At 42.7% G+C, this 16545-nt stretch overlaps 1 protein-coding gene across 1 annotated transcript in view; it reads left to right on the forward strand.

Annotated features, from left to right (window-relative positions):
* The first annotated feature begins 1004 nt into the window (after nucleotides 1-1004).
* STX12 (syntaxin 12) overlaps nucleotides 1005-16545 on the forward strand; it is a 32357-nt gene continuing 16816 nt past the window's right edge. Inside the window, exons 1-2 of the mRNA XM_008148003.3 lie at nucleotides 1005-1223; nucleotides 15783-15852. Of these exons, the coding sequence (XP_008146225.1) occupies nucleotides 1106-1223; nucleotides 15783-15852 (188 nt within the window). The 5' untranslated portion in view covers nucleotides 1005-1105. The remainder of the gene's footprint in view (nucleotides 1224-15782; nucleotides 15853-16545) is intronic.

Raw genomic sequence — 16545 nt, forward strand, 5'->3', positions numbered from 1 at the left:
ATGAATAATGAATTTGGGAATATGAGAATGCATTTTAGGAAAGTAGTGAGATGACAATGGAGTTAGCTTAGTGTTTGGGTTTTGCAGTCAAATTAACCTCTGTGGTCTTAATTTTCTCAATTGTAAAAGGGAAAATAACTACGCTTACTTTGTTCAGTTACTTTACTTCAACATTTAAAAAAATTAATTGTACATTATCTGTTCTTAATGTAAAAATATAGTTAGAGTCCTAACCAGTTTGGCTCAGTGGATAGAGCGTCGGCCTGCGGACTCAAGGGTCGCAGGTTCGATTCCAGTCAAGGGCATGTGCCTTGGTTGCAGGCACATACCCAGTGGAGAGTGTGCAGGAGGCAGCTGATCGATGTTTCTCTCTCATGGATGTTTCTAACTCTCTATCCCTCTCCCTTCCTCTCTGTAAAAAATCAATAAAACATAAAATATATATATATATATAGTTAGAACATGGTCCCTTGCTGTGAAAGTTTATGAACAATTGAATTGCAGTGATGATTCACACATAGTTTGTGCTCGATAAATCTTATTATTTTATAGTTTTGATTAGAAGAGGGGTGGAAGGAGAAATGAAAGTGATTTTTAAACCATAAAAGTGCTCCAAATACTAACAAAGCCATAGAGGATGGTAGTAGAATGAGGAATTTCAGGAGTTTGGTTAAGGATCCGAGTTTCAACGTTGTCTAATACTCCCATATTTGGGCCTGAATTCTCAGAATAGAACAGAAAAGCTGAGATCATCTGGTACAATTTTATGCTAATCGAAAATTCTTGCCTTCTGTCACCGTGCTTTGCTGAGAAACAACACCGCACCCCCAGCTCCTCCAATCCCAGCTCCAACGATGTGACGTCATCGCCCCGCCCGGCATTCCAACCCGGCCTCTAAGGGCTTGAGTCCCAGCCGCGCATGCGCATTGTGGGGCAGGGCGGGGCAGACGCATGCGCACTGCGTGGGGGTGGGGTAAGTGCGCACGCAGCCTCAGCCCCTTCCCCGCCCTTTCTCTTCCCGGTTTCTCAGTCAGCCTGCGGTCCGGTTTGGTGGCTGCTTCCGGTGGGACCGCCGTGCAGGGCGAGTCGGTCTCAGCTCCTCGTCATGTCCTACGGTCCCTTAGACATGTACCGGAACCCGGGGCCCTCGGGGCCCCCGCTTCGGGACTTCAGCAGCATCATCCAGACGTGCAGCGGCAATATTCAGCGGATCAGCCAAGCCAGTGAGCAGGGGGACGAGCTGGGGTGTGGGGGCCATCCCAGGAACAGGCCTGGGTGAGGCTGCTGGGGCGCGGAGCCGGGCTGGGGCTGCGGTCAAGGCCACACCTGAAACCGTGTCGGGCTTTCCACTCTGGCGATGGCGAGCTGTCATCCCCCAGTCTTGTCAGGCCCGGACTCCCCAAGGGTCCCAAGCCCCCGCTGGAAGGAAGCTCGAGTCTCTTTTAAGAGTTATGCCCTCCTGGTGTTGGGGCCAAAACAGCAGTCCTGACAGCCCCAGGGTGGGAGGGTGTGTGTGTGTGTCACCTGGAGATCCAGGAGTGAGTTGACTTGGCACAGTGGTCAGCCGAGTATTTCCTGTCATCCGCTTCCCTCCACCCCGCCCCCGCGTCCCCCACCTCTCTTTCCTCTGTGACCAGTTTGCATCGGTGGTTGTTTACTGATTTAGACTTTAAGTTTACATTCTGCTCAGCTCCGGCTCCTCGGAAATCAGCAGCTTTCAATTAAGGGAAGTGGAGAGTGCATGTGTTTGGGCGACTTAAAACAGTTCTTCCTTTAATGAATTTGGAAATCAGATACAGTGACTTGTATTTGAGGAGTAAGATGACTTCTGTTTTAACGAAGAGAATTCACCGAAAACATTTCTGTTGACATTCTGCCTTTTGTAGCAAAAGATTTGCATATATATTCGTATTTCAAGCCTATGAGGCATTTGTTTACACATCTGATACACAGAGAAGCTCAGGGACTTGGCCACAATCACATAAGTAAGACACGGTAGAGCCAGTGGTGGATTTCAGAATGTCATTGTTTGTCTTAAAACGCCGTCCCTGCAAGTAGGGTCTGCGGGAGACTATCTGAATGAGTCAAATACTGGCTATTTCTTGTGCCTGGAAATCAGCTCAAAGCTTTATAAACGGGAGGTCAGCAGCAGCAACTTTACTTGGGAAAATGGTGATCATCCTTGTTTGCTGTGTTTTTGTGAGCTTGGCTGTACTGTAGTAGGCAGAACTAGTTGATCCTGAATTACAATTATTTTCTGTATTAAAGAGCAGTCTATCACTTGGCTTTTAAATTTAAATACACAATGTACAATTTGAGAAGTGGGAAGTTACTGATGGGAAGGGATTGAGACTGGGTGATTTGAAATGGAAAGAAGAGTAAGTGGCCTGTTTAATCCAGGCATTAAAAAAAAATTAATATGACCACTGGCTAGGAAATACAGTACTTTGTGTTGCAATTTCTCTTTGTGAGAGAGCTGTAATACAGGTTAGATCAGAAAATTCTGGTTCAAGGTTGAAAGTTTTCTGTTTGGGGCGAAATCTCATTTTAATGTCTGTGAAATCGTTCTACATTTGAGTATCAGGCTATGTGTTAAATACTATAGGAACTGGCATGGATTCTTTCAAAAGGGTTTCTATGGAGTACATAACTGAAATATAAAGTTGAAAGGGATCACTATTATAGAAGAGATATAAGTAACATTATGTAGGTATTCAGGGGAGAGAGATCATTTTCAGTTGGGAATGGTCTAGGAAGGCATTATGGCATTAGAGCTAGGTCTGGAAAGGATTTGAACTTTTTAAAAATATATATATATTTATTGATTTTTTACAGAGAGGAAGAGAGAGAGATAGAGTTAGAAACATCGATGAGAGAGAAACATCGACCAGCTGCCTCCTGCACACCTCCCACTGGGGATGTGCCTGCAACCAAGGTACATGCCCTTGACCGGAATCGAACCTGGGACCCTTCAGTCCAAAGGCTGACACTCTATCCACTGAGCCAAACCGGCCAGGGCAGGATGTGAACTTTTGACAGTAAAGAGGAAGAGCATTCCAGGAAAGAATAAGTGATGGTGGTGGGAAAGCATGAGTTGTTTATAGAAAAGTAAGTGATTTAATTTGGCTAGAGTGACGGACTTCAGAAAGTAGTGGAACATGGGGTTGGAAAGGTAAGTTGGGGTCCAAACATGAAGGGCTTTAAGTGCTGAATTAGGGCGAGTTGGATTTAATTCTTTAGGAATGTGTCAATTGTATTGGAAGGGAGACACTGGGATCAGAGACACCAGTTAGGGGCTGTGACAATAAAGTGGAGGGAAAGGATAGGAGAGGTTTCTTTGGTGATAGAATTGATAAGGTTTAACTGTTGATTGGGAATTGGGCTCAAGGGACATTGGAGTCAACCATTAATAACACTACTAACTAACATTTAGGTATATACTGTGTGCCAGCCAGTATGAAATATTCTTTACATGCATTATATTACTTAATTTTATAACAACCCTGAAATACAGCAGGTCACTGTGAGGCCACTGTGTGGGTTGTTACAGGTACAGCTAGGATTGGCTGCCCGGTACAGAGGGTTGTTGTTAGTATGTGTGGGGTACAGAAGGAAAATACTTGATTCTGCCTGTTGTGGAATGAAGGGTCTGAGCAGGTATTGCTGAGGCAAATATAGGAAAAATAATAATAGCCTCTAAGTTATCTATGAAGAAGTTAAAAACAGCATTTCTGTTCTTTAATATTGCTAATTTATTGATATTATTTTGTCTACTAAAAAAATAAAAAACAGTTGAACTTTTAAAACTGATTATCATGGAACTCTGTAGGTTTTTCTTTCAAAGTTATTTTCATATGTGCCCTTTGCTTTTTATGTTATTGCCACCCTCTCAAATTTTCATGATCTCAGCATCTGTATTCCAACAGCATTCTCTCAGTGTCTCTGTTCCCATTCTAGCTCATCCTGATAATGCTATCTGGAGTATATCTAAAATCCTGTTTCAATATACCACTCACCTTCTCAAGAGCCTAAGTGGCTCTTAGTTTTTGCTGCATCAGATCTTAACATTCCTCCTTGCCTTTACCCTCTCTTGTCATCTTAACCCAAATTAGCCATATTGTCTACTTCTCTGTACCCTTTGCTGTAGGCAGGCTTTCCTTCTTAACATACCTTAGCACTGGCTTTTGTTCATTTTGTTCTTCTTTCTTTAATATCTTTTCCTACCTTACTAGCTGTTCAAAGTATACAAATTGGATAGTTAGTTGTACTTAAATCCTGCTACTTGTTAACTAAGCCTTCCTTTGCTTTAGACAGTGAAATCAGGAAGCATGAGCTTTAGGATCAGTAGGTCTGTGACTGAGTCTCTGCTCCTCTGTGTACTGTTAACCTTGAACAGGTTGTTTCTCCTTTTTGTCTGTTATCCTGTTTTAACCATGAATAGTGTTGTTAAAATGAAATGTTTGAAAGTGCTTAGTATAGTGTCTGGCACATAGTAGCCATTCAGTAAATGGTATTATTGGTTTAGTTCCCTGCCCGACTATAGTTTATTAGTTAGATGAGCAGGCTCAGGAGTCAAGCCACCTGTATTTGAATCCTAGATGTGCTTCTTACAAGCTATGTAATATATTACTTTATCTCTCTTTTTCTTAAATTTTTCATCTACTAAATGGAGTTAATAATAATATCTACTTTGTACGGCTATAAGGATTAAATGTAATGTGTTTAAAACAGTACCTGCAACATAGTGTTTAGGAAATGTTAGCTATCTTTTATTTCTCTTTGAATTTGCAGGCAATTTGTTTTCACAGTTTCACACTTAGTTATGTTCTGAATTCTTTAGTTAATTAATGCTTTTTGACCTTGTCATTCCAACTAGAGAGATCACTATTAGTTTTATGGGAATAGAGAGACCATACATTGTACGTTTCTCTTCAGTTAGCTACAGTGCCTGGCACAGCAATGGCTATATAGTTGGCATTCAATATGTACCTAACTGATTTTATCATTGCCAAGTACATTTTTCTTATTCTTGAGTTTGATAATAATAGCCATCTTTAATTGAGTTCTTATATGCCAGACACTGTTCTAAATTTAGCTTCATATTATCTCATTTCATTCTCACAACAACCACATGTAAGTTCTCTTGTTACTCTCATTTTTAGGGTGAGGAAACTGAGGCACAGAGGAGTGGAATTTTTTGCCCAGGATCACGAAGCTAGAAAGTGGTGGAACCAGGAATAGCACATAGGCAGTCGTAATTCAGTCTTTGCTTTTAACCATTACATATTCTGTCACTGGTATGGTAAATGGAAGTTTATACCTTTGATATTTGGTACTCATTTTCAGTTTAGTCTGGAGCTTTACTATTATAATACAGTGGTTTATTTAAAAAATATTTATAGATTTGAGAGCGCGCGCATCAGAGAGAGAGAGAGAGAGAGAGAGAGAGAGAGAGAGAGAGAGAGAGAGAGAGAGAGAGAGAGAGAGACATGAAGGGAGAGAGAACTATTGCTTTGTTGTTCCACTTATGTATGCATTCATTGGTTGCTTCTTGTATGTGCCCTGACCAGGGATGGAACCTGCAACCTTGGTGTGTCGGGCCGATGCTCTAACCAATTGAGCTACTCGTCCAGGGCCTACAGTTAATTTTTAAAAGTCAGGTCATTTTCTCTGAAGCTATATAAAAACAATGTAAACCTGATTTTCAGAATAAAACACAAAATGACATCATTTTCATAAGCACCTCATAGGCTAGCATTTTCTCATTTGTTGTAAGTAATGTTTTTTTGGTTGAATTTGTATTTGTTTGGTTGAAGTATAAATTAGAGCATTTAGAGTCTGCCAAATGAAGAGGATCTCCCCTCCTTCCCCCCCTCCCCCGTGATGATGCTTTCGATATGACTAGACTTTGATTTGGATGGAGATTCAGATTCTGCTTAAAGCTGATATCAGCTAAAAGCACATAAAGGGTGTTCAATTTAGAGTAGTTCCTAGTGTGGATGTTAGCTGTAATGTCAAATAAATTGATTCACTCTATAGTCTTTTAAAAGTTTTAGCTAGGACATCCTTTAAAAAAGAAAAAGAAAAAAGGTAATTGATAGGAGAAATTGAAACCTAGTTTAAAAAAAAAAAATATATATATATATATATATATTTATTTCAATAAAAGGAAGGGAGAGATAGAAACATCAGTGATGAGAGAGAATCATTGATCAGTTGCCTCCTGCACGTCCCACACTGGAGATAGAGCCCGCAAGTCAGGGATATGCCCTAACCAGGAATCGAACTGTGACCTCCTGGTTCATAGATCCATACTCAACCACTGAGCCACACCAGCTGGGTAAAACCTAGTTTTATAAATAATAAAATTGCTTACATGGAACTAGAATGCTTAGAAAAGAGTTTTCTTATTAACCAGGTTGAGCAGAAAACCCTTTTTTTTTTTTAAATATATATTTTATTGATTTTTTACAGAGAGGAAGAGAGAGGGATAGAGAGTTAGAAACAGCGATGAGAGAGAAACATCGATCAGCTGCCTCCTGCACACCCCCCTACTGGGGATGTGCCCGCAACCAAGGTACATGCCCTCGACCGGAATCGAACCTGGGACCCTTCAGTCCGCAGGCCGACGCTCTATCCACTGAGCCAAACCGGTTTCGGCCAGAAAACCCTTTTAGATTCAATTCATTTTGATAAACGTCTTTTCAAAAAGTATCACTTTACTTATTGACATTTTAAATACACTCAAGTGGAAAGAAGTATATATGTAAACATTCTATTTATTTTTGTGCTTTAGGTTTATTAAGGGACACAATTTTTAGATGTAAAATAAATGGGTCATTGAGACACTATTTTTGAATAAATCCCTGATGGTGGGTGGTTATGGAGGGCAGTATGCAAAATATTCTGCTTCTTTAGGTTCCAGTAAACTACGGTCCTTATAATTTGAAGTTTGGGGTATCTGATACTTGAATCTTGATAAAAACTTTTTAAAAAAATTTAAATTCTTTATTGTTTAAAGTATTACATAAATCTCCTTTTTCCTCCATTGACCTCTCCCCGGCTACCCCCTCCCTCAGCATATGCCTGTGTCCATTGGTTATGCTCATCTGCATGCATACAAGTCCTTTGGTTGATCTCTTACCTCCCCACCCCCGCCTTCCCTCATAGGTTGGACAGTCTGTTCAATGCTTCTATGACTCTGGTTCTTTTTTTGTTCATCAGTTTATGTTGTCCATTATATTCCACAAATGAGTAAGATCATGTGATATTTATCTTGATAAAAACTTTTAGAAAGATATCTTTTTAATATATATTTATATATATACATACATACACACACACATACATATATATATTTGTATTGATTTCATAGAGGAACAGAGAGGGAGGGAGAGATAGAAACATCAGTGATGAGAGAGAATCATTGATCGACTGTCTCTTGCACGCCCCACACGGGGGATCGAGCCCACAACCCGGGCATGTGTCCTGACAGGGAATCGAACCGTGACCGCTTGGTTCATAGGTTGATGCTCAACCACTGAGCCACGCCAGCCGGGCTAGGAAGATCTCTTAATATTTAGGAATTTAGAAGGAATTGATGGAGGCTTGGATTAATTCTGGTGCTTAGCTAGCAAATAATCCTATAATGTCTCCCTCTCCCACACTTCCCTGACTCCGCTGCCTTCCCCCAACACACACACACACACACACACACACACACACACACACACAAATTCAGGTAAGCTCAACAAAAGAAGTAAAAACAATCTACATGAAAAAAGTTCTCAGATGAGAATACAGAAATAACAATTGATTTTTAATAGATTTTTTTTCTATAAAATTCCCATTGCTGTCTAGGATAATAAGTTTTGATAGATGATTAATAACTTGATGTTTTGACACATCTCTATAGTTTCTAAGGAGAGTGCTCTACTTTATAAAGACAGTCAATAAAATGAGATCTGGCCGAAACCGGTTTGGCTCAGTGGATAGAGCGTCGGCCTGCGGACTCAAGGGTCCCAGGTTCCGGTCAAGGGCATGTACCTTGCTTGCGGGCACATCCCCAGTAGGGGGTGTGCGAGAGGCAGCTGATCGATGTTTCTCTCTCATCGATGTTTCTAACTCTCTATCCCTCTCTCTTCCTCTCTGTAAAAAAATCAATAAAATATATATACAATAAAATGAGATCTGTTTCCTTGAACTTTTGTAAGATCTACCTTTATGTGTCATCTAGAGGGGTGTGTGTGTGTGCGTGTGTGTTTATGCAAATACAAAAATGAGTAGAATGTGGTCCCTGCTCTCCAGCAGCATATAATCAGTCCAGTCCCATTTGTACACTGGTGGAGCCTCTCTAAGCCAAATTCTGGCTTGCAAAATAATTCCTTGGTTACACAGCATCATTCTGGGACTAGAGCTTTTTATTTTATTTTTATTTTTTAAGAGCTTCTTTGTTATTACTGAATTTTAGCATTGAGCAGTAGTGGGAGTACTTAGAGATCATTTAATCCTCACAGAGTTGTAAAGATTTAATGAGAAAAACAAATCCACCCACACAGATAAAAAGTACAATGGCAAATAGTAAGTCCTCAGTATGTGATAGTTCAACCTGAATATCATATACAGTTGGTGAAAAGAGACCCAGCACATGAAGTGACTTGAGTGGTGCCACAAACCTAGTTAACGGTCAGGTCTGGTTTAGAGTTCAGGTCTCACTCTTGCTAGCTCTTGTTCATTCATATCTTCTGCCTTAAAGAAAGTGTTGTGATATAAAAGGAAGGCTAACTCAGTTCACCAGTAATTACTATATACCCACTGAGTGCCTGTCACTCTGCTGGACTCTGGTGAGTACACAGGAATATTCTCAAAGGTGGGAGGAAGTTGGGAAAGGAGGAAGTTAGAGAGCAAGGACAGCAGCCTATCTAGAGTGGGGAGCTATTAAGTTAGGGAGGTATCAGATAGGCAAGGTGGGGCTAAGTGGAACACTGGGCTATGGAGGCCTGCCCTGTGTCACTACATTCTATTTCCTTTAAGCGTCAGCCTTTTGATAACATAACGTGGAACAAAGAATACAGCCATTGAAATTAGTCTTGGGTTTGAATTCTGGTTATTCTGACACTCTGCTCAAAACCCATTGACTTCTCATTTCATTCAAATCCCCTCTACCTCTTTGGCCACTGCTGTTCTCTTTCTCTAGTCACACTGGCTTCCTCTCTGTTCCTCCATCACACCAAGTGCTCTTGCCTTGGGGACTTTGTACTTGATAGTCTTTCTGCTAGAAAGCTTCTCCCCCAGATACTTACATGGCTGGATCTTTTACTTCCTCTAAGATCTTTGCTCAGTGTCACCTGGTCAGAAGTCTTCTCTGACCACCCTATATAAACTGGTACCCACTCCCACCCCGTTATCCTAGCCCTGACCTGAATTTACTTTTCTTTATAGTACTTATAACAACCTGGCATATGCTATTATTTATTTTTTCCTTAACCTGTAAGTTTATTGAGAGCAAATGTCTTGACTGAACTCTGCACTATGTCTCCCCCTCCCTCCACTTGTTTATGCTGTCTGAGTCAACCACAGCAGGGAAACCCTGGTTTCAGTCTTTTGTTTTTTTTTAATTTATTTTTTACAGAGAGGAAGGGAGAGGGAAAGAGAGTTAGAATCATCGATGAGAGAGAAACATCAATCAGCTGCTTCCTGCACACCCCCTACTGGGGATGTGCCCGCAACCAAGGTACATGCCCTTGATCGGAATCGAACCTGGGACCCTTGAGTCCGCAGGCCAATGCTCTATCCACTGAGCCAAACCGGTTAGGGCTGGTTTCAGTCTTTCTACCAAGGGACTGGGACCTGCCCAGTTCAGTCAGAACTATGCAAATAATATCCTCATTTGCACCAACCATTCATAACTGCATGACTTAGGCCAATCAGAACTGTACAATTTGGAAACCTCATTTACGTGAAATAGGCCAAAATGAGAGGTCCCTGGGTCTGGCCGAAAGTTCCAACCTTCTAATCATTTGGTCACTGTGGTGACCAGTCCCACCCAAGTCACCTCATTAGCATAAACTTGGTGTGCTCACAAGGGGCTCTTTATTAATGAAAAAGGAAATCCTTATCACTTAGGAAATCCCAAGGGTTTTAGGAGCTTTGTGCCAAGAACCAGAAACAAAGATCAAATAAATATACTTTTTATTATGCCATATTGAGAATATAGCCCAATAACACATAGTAAATTTGAATGTCTGCTCTCGTTCATAAATTATATGTATGGCTAGCCAGCTGTTACCTTTAGTGATATCCTGATTCCCATTTGACTTAGATAAGAAAGAAATTCATGTGAAAAATGATTTATAGCTTATATAATGCTGTGATCTTATTTATTTATTTAATTGATTTCAAAGAGATGAAGGGAGAGGGAGAGAGAGTTAGAAACATCCATGAGAGAGAAACATTGATCAGCTGCTCCTGCCCCTTCTGGGAATCAAGCCAGCAACAGGGCATGTGCCCTGACTGGGAATCGAATGGGCAATCTCCTGGTGAACGCTCAACCAGCTGAGCCACACCAGCTGGTCATATAATGCTATCTTAGAATGCAGTGATTATAGTGATTACATCTTCCTATCATCAAGTGAATCCTGTATTTCCATTATAAAGTGACTACATTTTTGCTAGAAAAACATGGTCTCAAAATAAGATAAAATCATAACTAAAAGTGCTATAAACCTGCCCTAGCTAGTTTTTCTCAGTGGTTAGAGCATCGGCCCATTGACCGAAAGGTCATGGGTTGGATTCCCAGCCTGAGTCAGGGCACATGTGGGAGGCAACCAATGGATGTGTCTCTTTCACTTCAATATTTCTCTCTCTCTCCCTCTCCTCCATCCCTTCCACTCTCTCTAAAAATCAATGGAAAAATATCCTCGAGGATTTTTAAAAAGTGGAAAAAAGTGCTATAAACCTATATGTTCTTGACTTTAGAAATTTTGGATTCAAACATCCATGATATAGTGATTGTTTTGGCAAAGGAGAAGTAACTTGTGCACATTGCTAAGGACTAGGTTGTTCAGTTGCCACTTAGGAGTAGAGTCACCCAACAGTCAATTAGAAGATTTTGTTTAATCATTGTTTCTTATCAGACTTAGAGACTGTCCACTAAAGAAAGTCCAGCTTAAGAAAAAGTCTTGTAGAAGAGTTTATTTGAGCCAAACTGATGACAATTGCCAGAAAGCAAAATCTCAATGAATTGAGAAAATGCTCCAGATAATGGCAGTTTTACAGCTCATTATTATTTTTAAGAGTGCCCCTAGAGGCTCTAGATGTTTAATTTTTATGTTTTGGGTAAGCCATATTTCTATATATTTAAACTGAATATTTTGGCAGAATTCACTAATTAATAACAGGTGCCTCAGGGGCTTACAGCTTATTTTATACATTAGAATCAAAGGAGGAGACTTGGGGAGGGGGGTGGTTACGTGAAGTCCATTGTTGGTAGATTAGAGATTCGGGAGAAAGCAAAGCAGGGAAACCTCTGAAATTAGATAAAAAGTAAAACCAAGAGACACATACTTCTTTTACATTGGCAGATACAGGATAGTTATATCAATTACAACACAAAGATGGTATATATCAACACAGTAAGATAACAAGGAGGGGTTCTGTGGCCTCATGTTCTGGTCTCTGGTGTGATGGCCGTGTCCTGAGGGGTCTGGAAAAGATTACTTTGACATTCCAAAGGTACGTTATTGTAGATGCAAAAAGACAATACATAGGAGACTTCCCATCAAGATGACAGTGTAGGTAAATGCGGTCCTCTCATCCTCCCACAACCACATTAAAATTACAACTAAATACACAATAACCACTATTCAGAACATCTGAAATCTAGCTGAATGGAAGTCCTACAACTAGGGATTTAAAGAAGAAGCCACACTGAGACCCGTAGGAGGGGCAGACACGCAGAAGGGGTTGGTCCCACACATGTGTGGTGGGTAATCATCAGGAGGGATATTGTGGCTGCAGAGGTCCCTCTGAGAGTGAGAGGTCCCAGACTCACACCAGCCCCTGATCCCAGGGTTCCAGTGCCAGGAAGAGAAGTCCCCATAACTTCTGGCTGTAAAAATCAGCAGGGATTGTGGCTGAGTGAGACAGAAGGCTGCTGGAGCCCGAGGCAGTTCCTCTTAAAGGGCCCACACATGGACTTACTCTGATTTACTCCCTCTGTGTTCCAGCTCCAGAGGCAAGCAGCTTGAAAGGCAGCAGGGACCTGAGGGGAGGAACTGAATTGTTTGTTATTGGGGTAAAAGCTGGGGTGGGGTGGCTTTCTGTCACACAAAAGTGCTGGCAGAGGCCATTGTTCCTTTTCTGAGACCCCCATGCTCCCCAGAGATGGCAGGCAGGCACCATATCTAAGTCTGCATTAACCAGGCTCACGCTATTTGCCCCACCATGATGATTCCAGAGACCCTAACCAACCCAACCTGTGGGGCCCACCCAAGCTGTTTCTAGTGGCTTTTTAATAGGAATGGCTTGTCTTGGCTCATGCTTTAGACTTTCCTAAAATCTCTCAAAAGAGCAGCATATGGTCTCCTTGTGCCCCATACCTCAGGAAAAGTGGCCCCACACCGAGCACTAGTAGCAGCCGGCCTTGATTCACATCTTGACCTCACCTGGGCACCTCTAAGCCCAGAACAGGTAGCAGCCATCTGCAGATCACTTTGTAGCTCATGCTGGGTCACCCTAGGCAGAAAGTAGGTGGCACTGACCTTGGCCTGTACCTTCAGGAGGCCCAGCACACCCAGTGGACAGCTTCAGACCACTTGGAAACACCACCCAACCACCTCCACAAGTGACACACTCAAGGGGTGTACTAAGTGGGCACCAAAGCCCCGCTGAAATAAGTCCTGCCTCTGCACAGCTGATCCTGCACGGAGGTCAGGGATTGGTGGTCAGTGGTTGCAGTCAGTCCTTGCAGCCTACTTGGCCTGGGGGTAAACCCCTCCCATCAATGTGCCAATAGCAATCAAGGCTCAGCTACAATAGGAGGGTGTACACAGCCCACATGAGGTGGGGGAGGAGCGCCTGGAGTGCCCGGCTTGGGTGATCAGGGAGGCTGTGGCACTGGATCCTACAGAACACTTGCTACATTAGGCCACTCTGTCAAGCCCCAGAGACATAGCAGCTCTACTTAATACATGGAAGCAAACACAGGGAGGCTGCCAAAATGAGGAGACAAAGAAATATGTCCCAAATGAAAGAACAGAACAAAACTCCAGGAAAAAAAAAAAAATGGAGACAGGCAATCTATTGGATTCAGAGTTCAAAACACTGGTTATAAGGATGGTCAATGAACTTAGAACTTCCACAGCATAAAAAAGGACATGGAAGCAGGACACAAAAGAAATTGAGGGCTCTATTCCTGTTGCAGAAATCATTGAGGACGGGTGGGGTGTTCAGATCCCCAGGCAGGCTGCTGTTCCTTCTTGCTGCTAGTTAATCAATTCCTTTGGATCACTGCTGGTTCAGGGCTAGGGACTTAAACATCCAGGATTCAAACATGATCATTCCTTAGTCTTAGCAAAATATCTAGGAAAAGGTAGAATTACCTAACAAAACCGTGTACTTGACTATAGTTAGCATACTAGTAGTTGAAAGAACACAGGTATATACCCAAGATTGACTTTTTTGCCCTTCTACTTATTGTGTACCTTTATCCTATATAATAAAGGCCTAGGTGGCATCATGCCCTTGCGTGATATCATCACAAGATGGCTGTCCTCATGTCATCACAAGATGGCCGGCAGGGGAGGGCAGTTGTGGGTAATCAGGTCGGCAGGGGAGGGCAGTTGGGGGCAATAGATCTACAGGGGAGGGCAGTTGGGAGGGACCAGGCCTGCAGGGGAGGGCAGTTGGGGGCGATCGGGCCGGCAGGGGAGGGCAATTGGGGGTGGTTGGGTCAGCAGGGGGGGGCCAGTTGGGGGCGATCGGGCTGGTAGGGGAGCAGTTAGGCGTCAATCAGGCCGGCAGGGGAGTGATTAGGGGGCAATTAGGTTGGCAGGCAGAAGTGGTTAGGGGCAATCAGGCAGGCAGGCGAGCGGTTAGGAGCCAGCAGTCCCGAATTGTGAGAGGGATGTCCGACTGCCAGTTTAGTTGGACTCCCCCAAGGGGTCCCAGATTGGAGAAGGTGCAGGTCAGGTTGAGGGACACGTCCCCTGTGCACGAATTTTGTGCATCGGGCCTCTAGTATAAGATACTTCTTTAAATATATTACCTCCCCTGCAAAATGAAGATATATATGCTTCAGATCTTTACTGAAAATTAATAAGATCATGTATACAAAGCTCCTAATATAGTGCCTGACACACAGAGGTGCTCAGTCAGTGGTAACTTTTTATTAATAACTAGAAGCCCGGTGTACGAAATTTGTGCACTGGAGAGGGCGGGTCCCTCAGCCCGGCCTGCACCATCTTGCAGTCCAGGAGCCCTCAGGGGATGTCCAGACCATCAGTCGGACATCCTTAGTGCTACCATGGAGGTGGGAGAGGCTCCTGCCACCCCACTGTGCTCACCAGCCAAGAACCTGGCTTCTGCCTGAGCAGCGCTCCCACGGCAGCTCCTGCAATGAGTGTTTGCCCCCTGGTGGTCAGTGTGTGTCATAGCGACCAGTCATTCCACCACTCGGTCGATTTGCACATTAGTCTTTTATTATATAAGATAAATGTACATTGCCCGGCCAGTGTGGCTCAGTGGTTGAGCATATTTCTGGTCATGACATATGCATGGGTTGCAGGCTCAATCCCCAATAGGGGGCATGCAGGAGGCAACCGATTGATGATTTTCTCTCTTCATTGATGTTTCTATCTCTCTCCCTTCCTCTCTCTGAAATTAGTTTTAAAAATATTTTTTAAAAATATACATTGTCTTTTCAAAAGTGTTTGCTATAAAAAATTGTGTACTAGTGGGTTGTAGTTTTTATTGTGAATTGATATTTTGTATTAAGGCTTTTCTAAAGGTGATTACAGCCCTGGCCAGTTTTGCTCAGTGGATAGAGCGTCAACCTGCAGACTGAAGGGTCCCAGTTTCGATTCAGGTCAAGGGCACATGCCCGGGTTACGGGCTCGATCCCCAGTAGGGGATGTGTAGGAGTCACTGATCAATGATTCTCTCTCATCATTGATGTTTCAATCTCTTTCCCTCTCCCTTCCCCTCTGAAGTCAATTAAAAAATATATTTAAAAAAATAAAAGAAAGGTTATTACATTTTTATCCAGTGCCATGGGAAATCTGGAAAAATTCGGAAGTTCTTTGGGGGTGATGAACAAAACCACCACCCTCCACTTAGAGATGTAGTTACTCTATAGACAAAGGTGAACCCCGAAATTAGTTTCTTTAAAAAAATATATTTTGATTTCAGAGAGGAAGGGAGAGGGAGAAAGGGAGAGAAACATCAATGAGAGAGAATAATTGATCAGCTGCCTCGTGCCACACCCCTTACTGGGGATCAGTCCACAGCTCTGCATGTGCCCTGACCAATGTACCCTGATCAGGAATTGAAAAGTGACTTCCTGGTTCATAGGTCAATGCTCAACCACCGAGCCATGCTGGCTGGGCAGGAATTTAGTTTTAAAGGGAATGTATATGTATATGCCAAGGTTTTGATCATAGCAATCTTTCTGTTAGTTGCACGTATTTGTTCAGGATATAGAAAGAAACTGGTGATCTTAGATGTAGGTTGCTCATGATGAATCTATTTTTCTTTTAACAAGTTTTTCTCCTCCCTCTCTGCAGCTGTTCAGCTAAAGAATTTGATGAGCCAACTAGAAACTAAGCAGGACTCCGCCAAGCTACAGGAAAATCTGTGAGTAGCTTCCTAACAAGGCTGGGTTTTGTGAGGGTCCTTCAAGGACACACTTGAAGTCAATGCTGCATGGCAGCTTGGGTGTCAGGCCTATGAAGTCAGAATGAGAGGCAGTGGGACATGAGGTAATTAATAGCTGGATCTAGAAGAGGGGCAACAAAATATATTAATGGATTCCCTGCCTCTTAAAGTCCTTGATCTCTGGTTCTTTCTTCCCCTGGGCAGTTTAGCAGAACAGCTTAGGGAAATAAAGAAGGGAAACCTACCTCTCTTAAACTGTATTTTGCCTAAATGAGCCTCCCTGTTGGCAGAGGCCTGATGATCTGCAGAGCTCATCTCATCTAGTTGGATTTCCCAACTATATACATGATTAGAAAAATGTATTCAGCCGAAACCGGTTTGGCTCAGTGGATAGAGCGTCGGCCTGCGGACTCAGGGGTCCCGGGTTCGATTCCGGTCGGGGGCGTGTGCCTTGGTTGCGGGCACATCCCCAGTGGTGGGTGCGCAGGAGGCAGCTGATTGATGTTTCTCTCTCATCGATGTTTCTGGCTCTCTATCCCTCTTTCTTCCTCTCTGTAAAAAATCAGTAAAATATATTTAAAAAAAAAAGAAAGAAAAATGTATTCAGAGTGATCCCAGGGGAGTCTGAGAGAATAGTAGACACATATGATTCTTTTTTTAAAAAAATATTTT

Source organism: Eptesicus fuscus, chromosome 9 (genome assembly GCF_027574615.1).
Source record: "Eptesicus fuscus isolate TK198812 chromosome 9, DD_ASM_mEF_20220401, whole genome shotgun sequence".
Classification (NCBI taxonomy): Eukaryota; Metazoa; Chordata; class Mammalia; order Chiroptera; family Vespertilionidae; genus Eptesicus; species Eptesicus fuscus.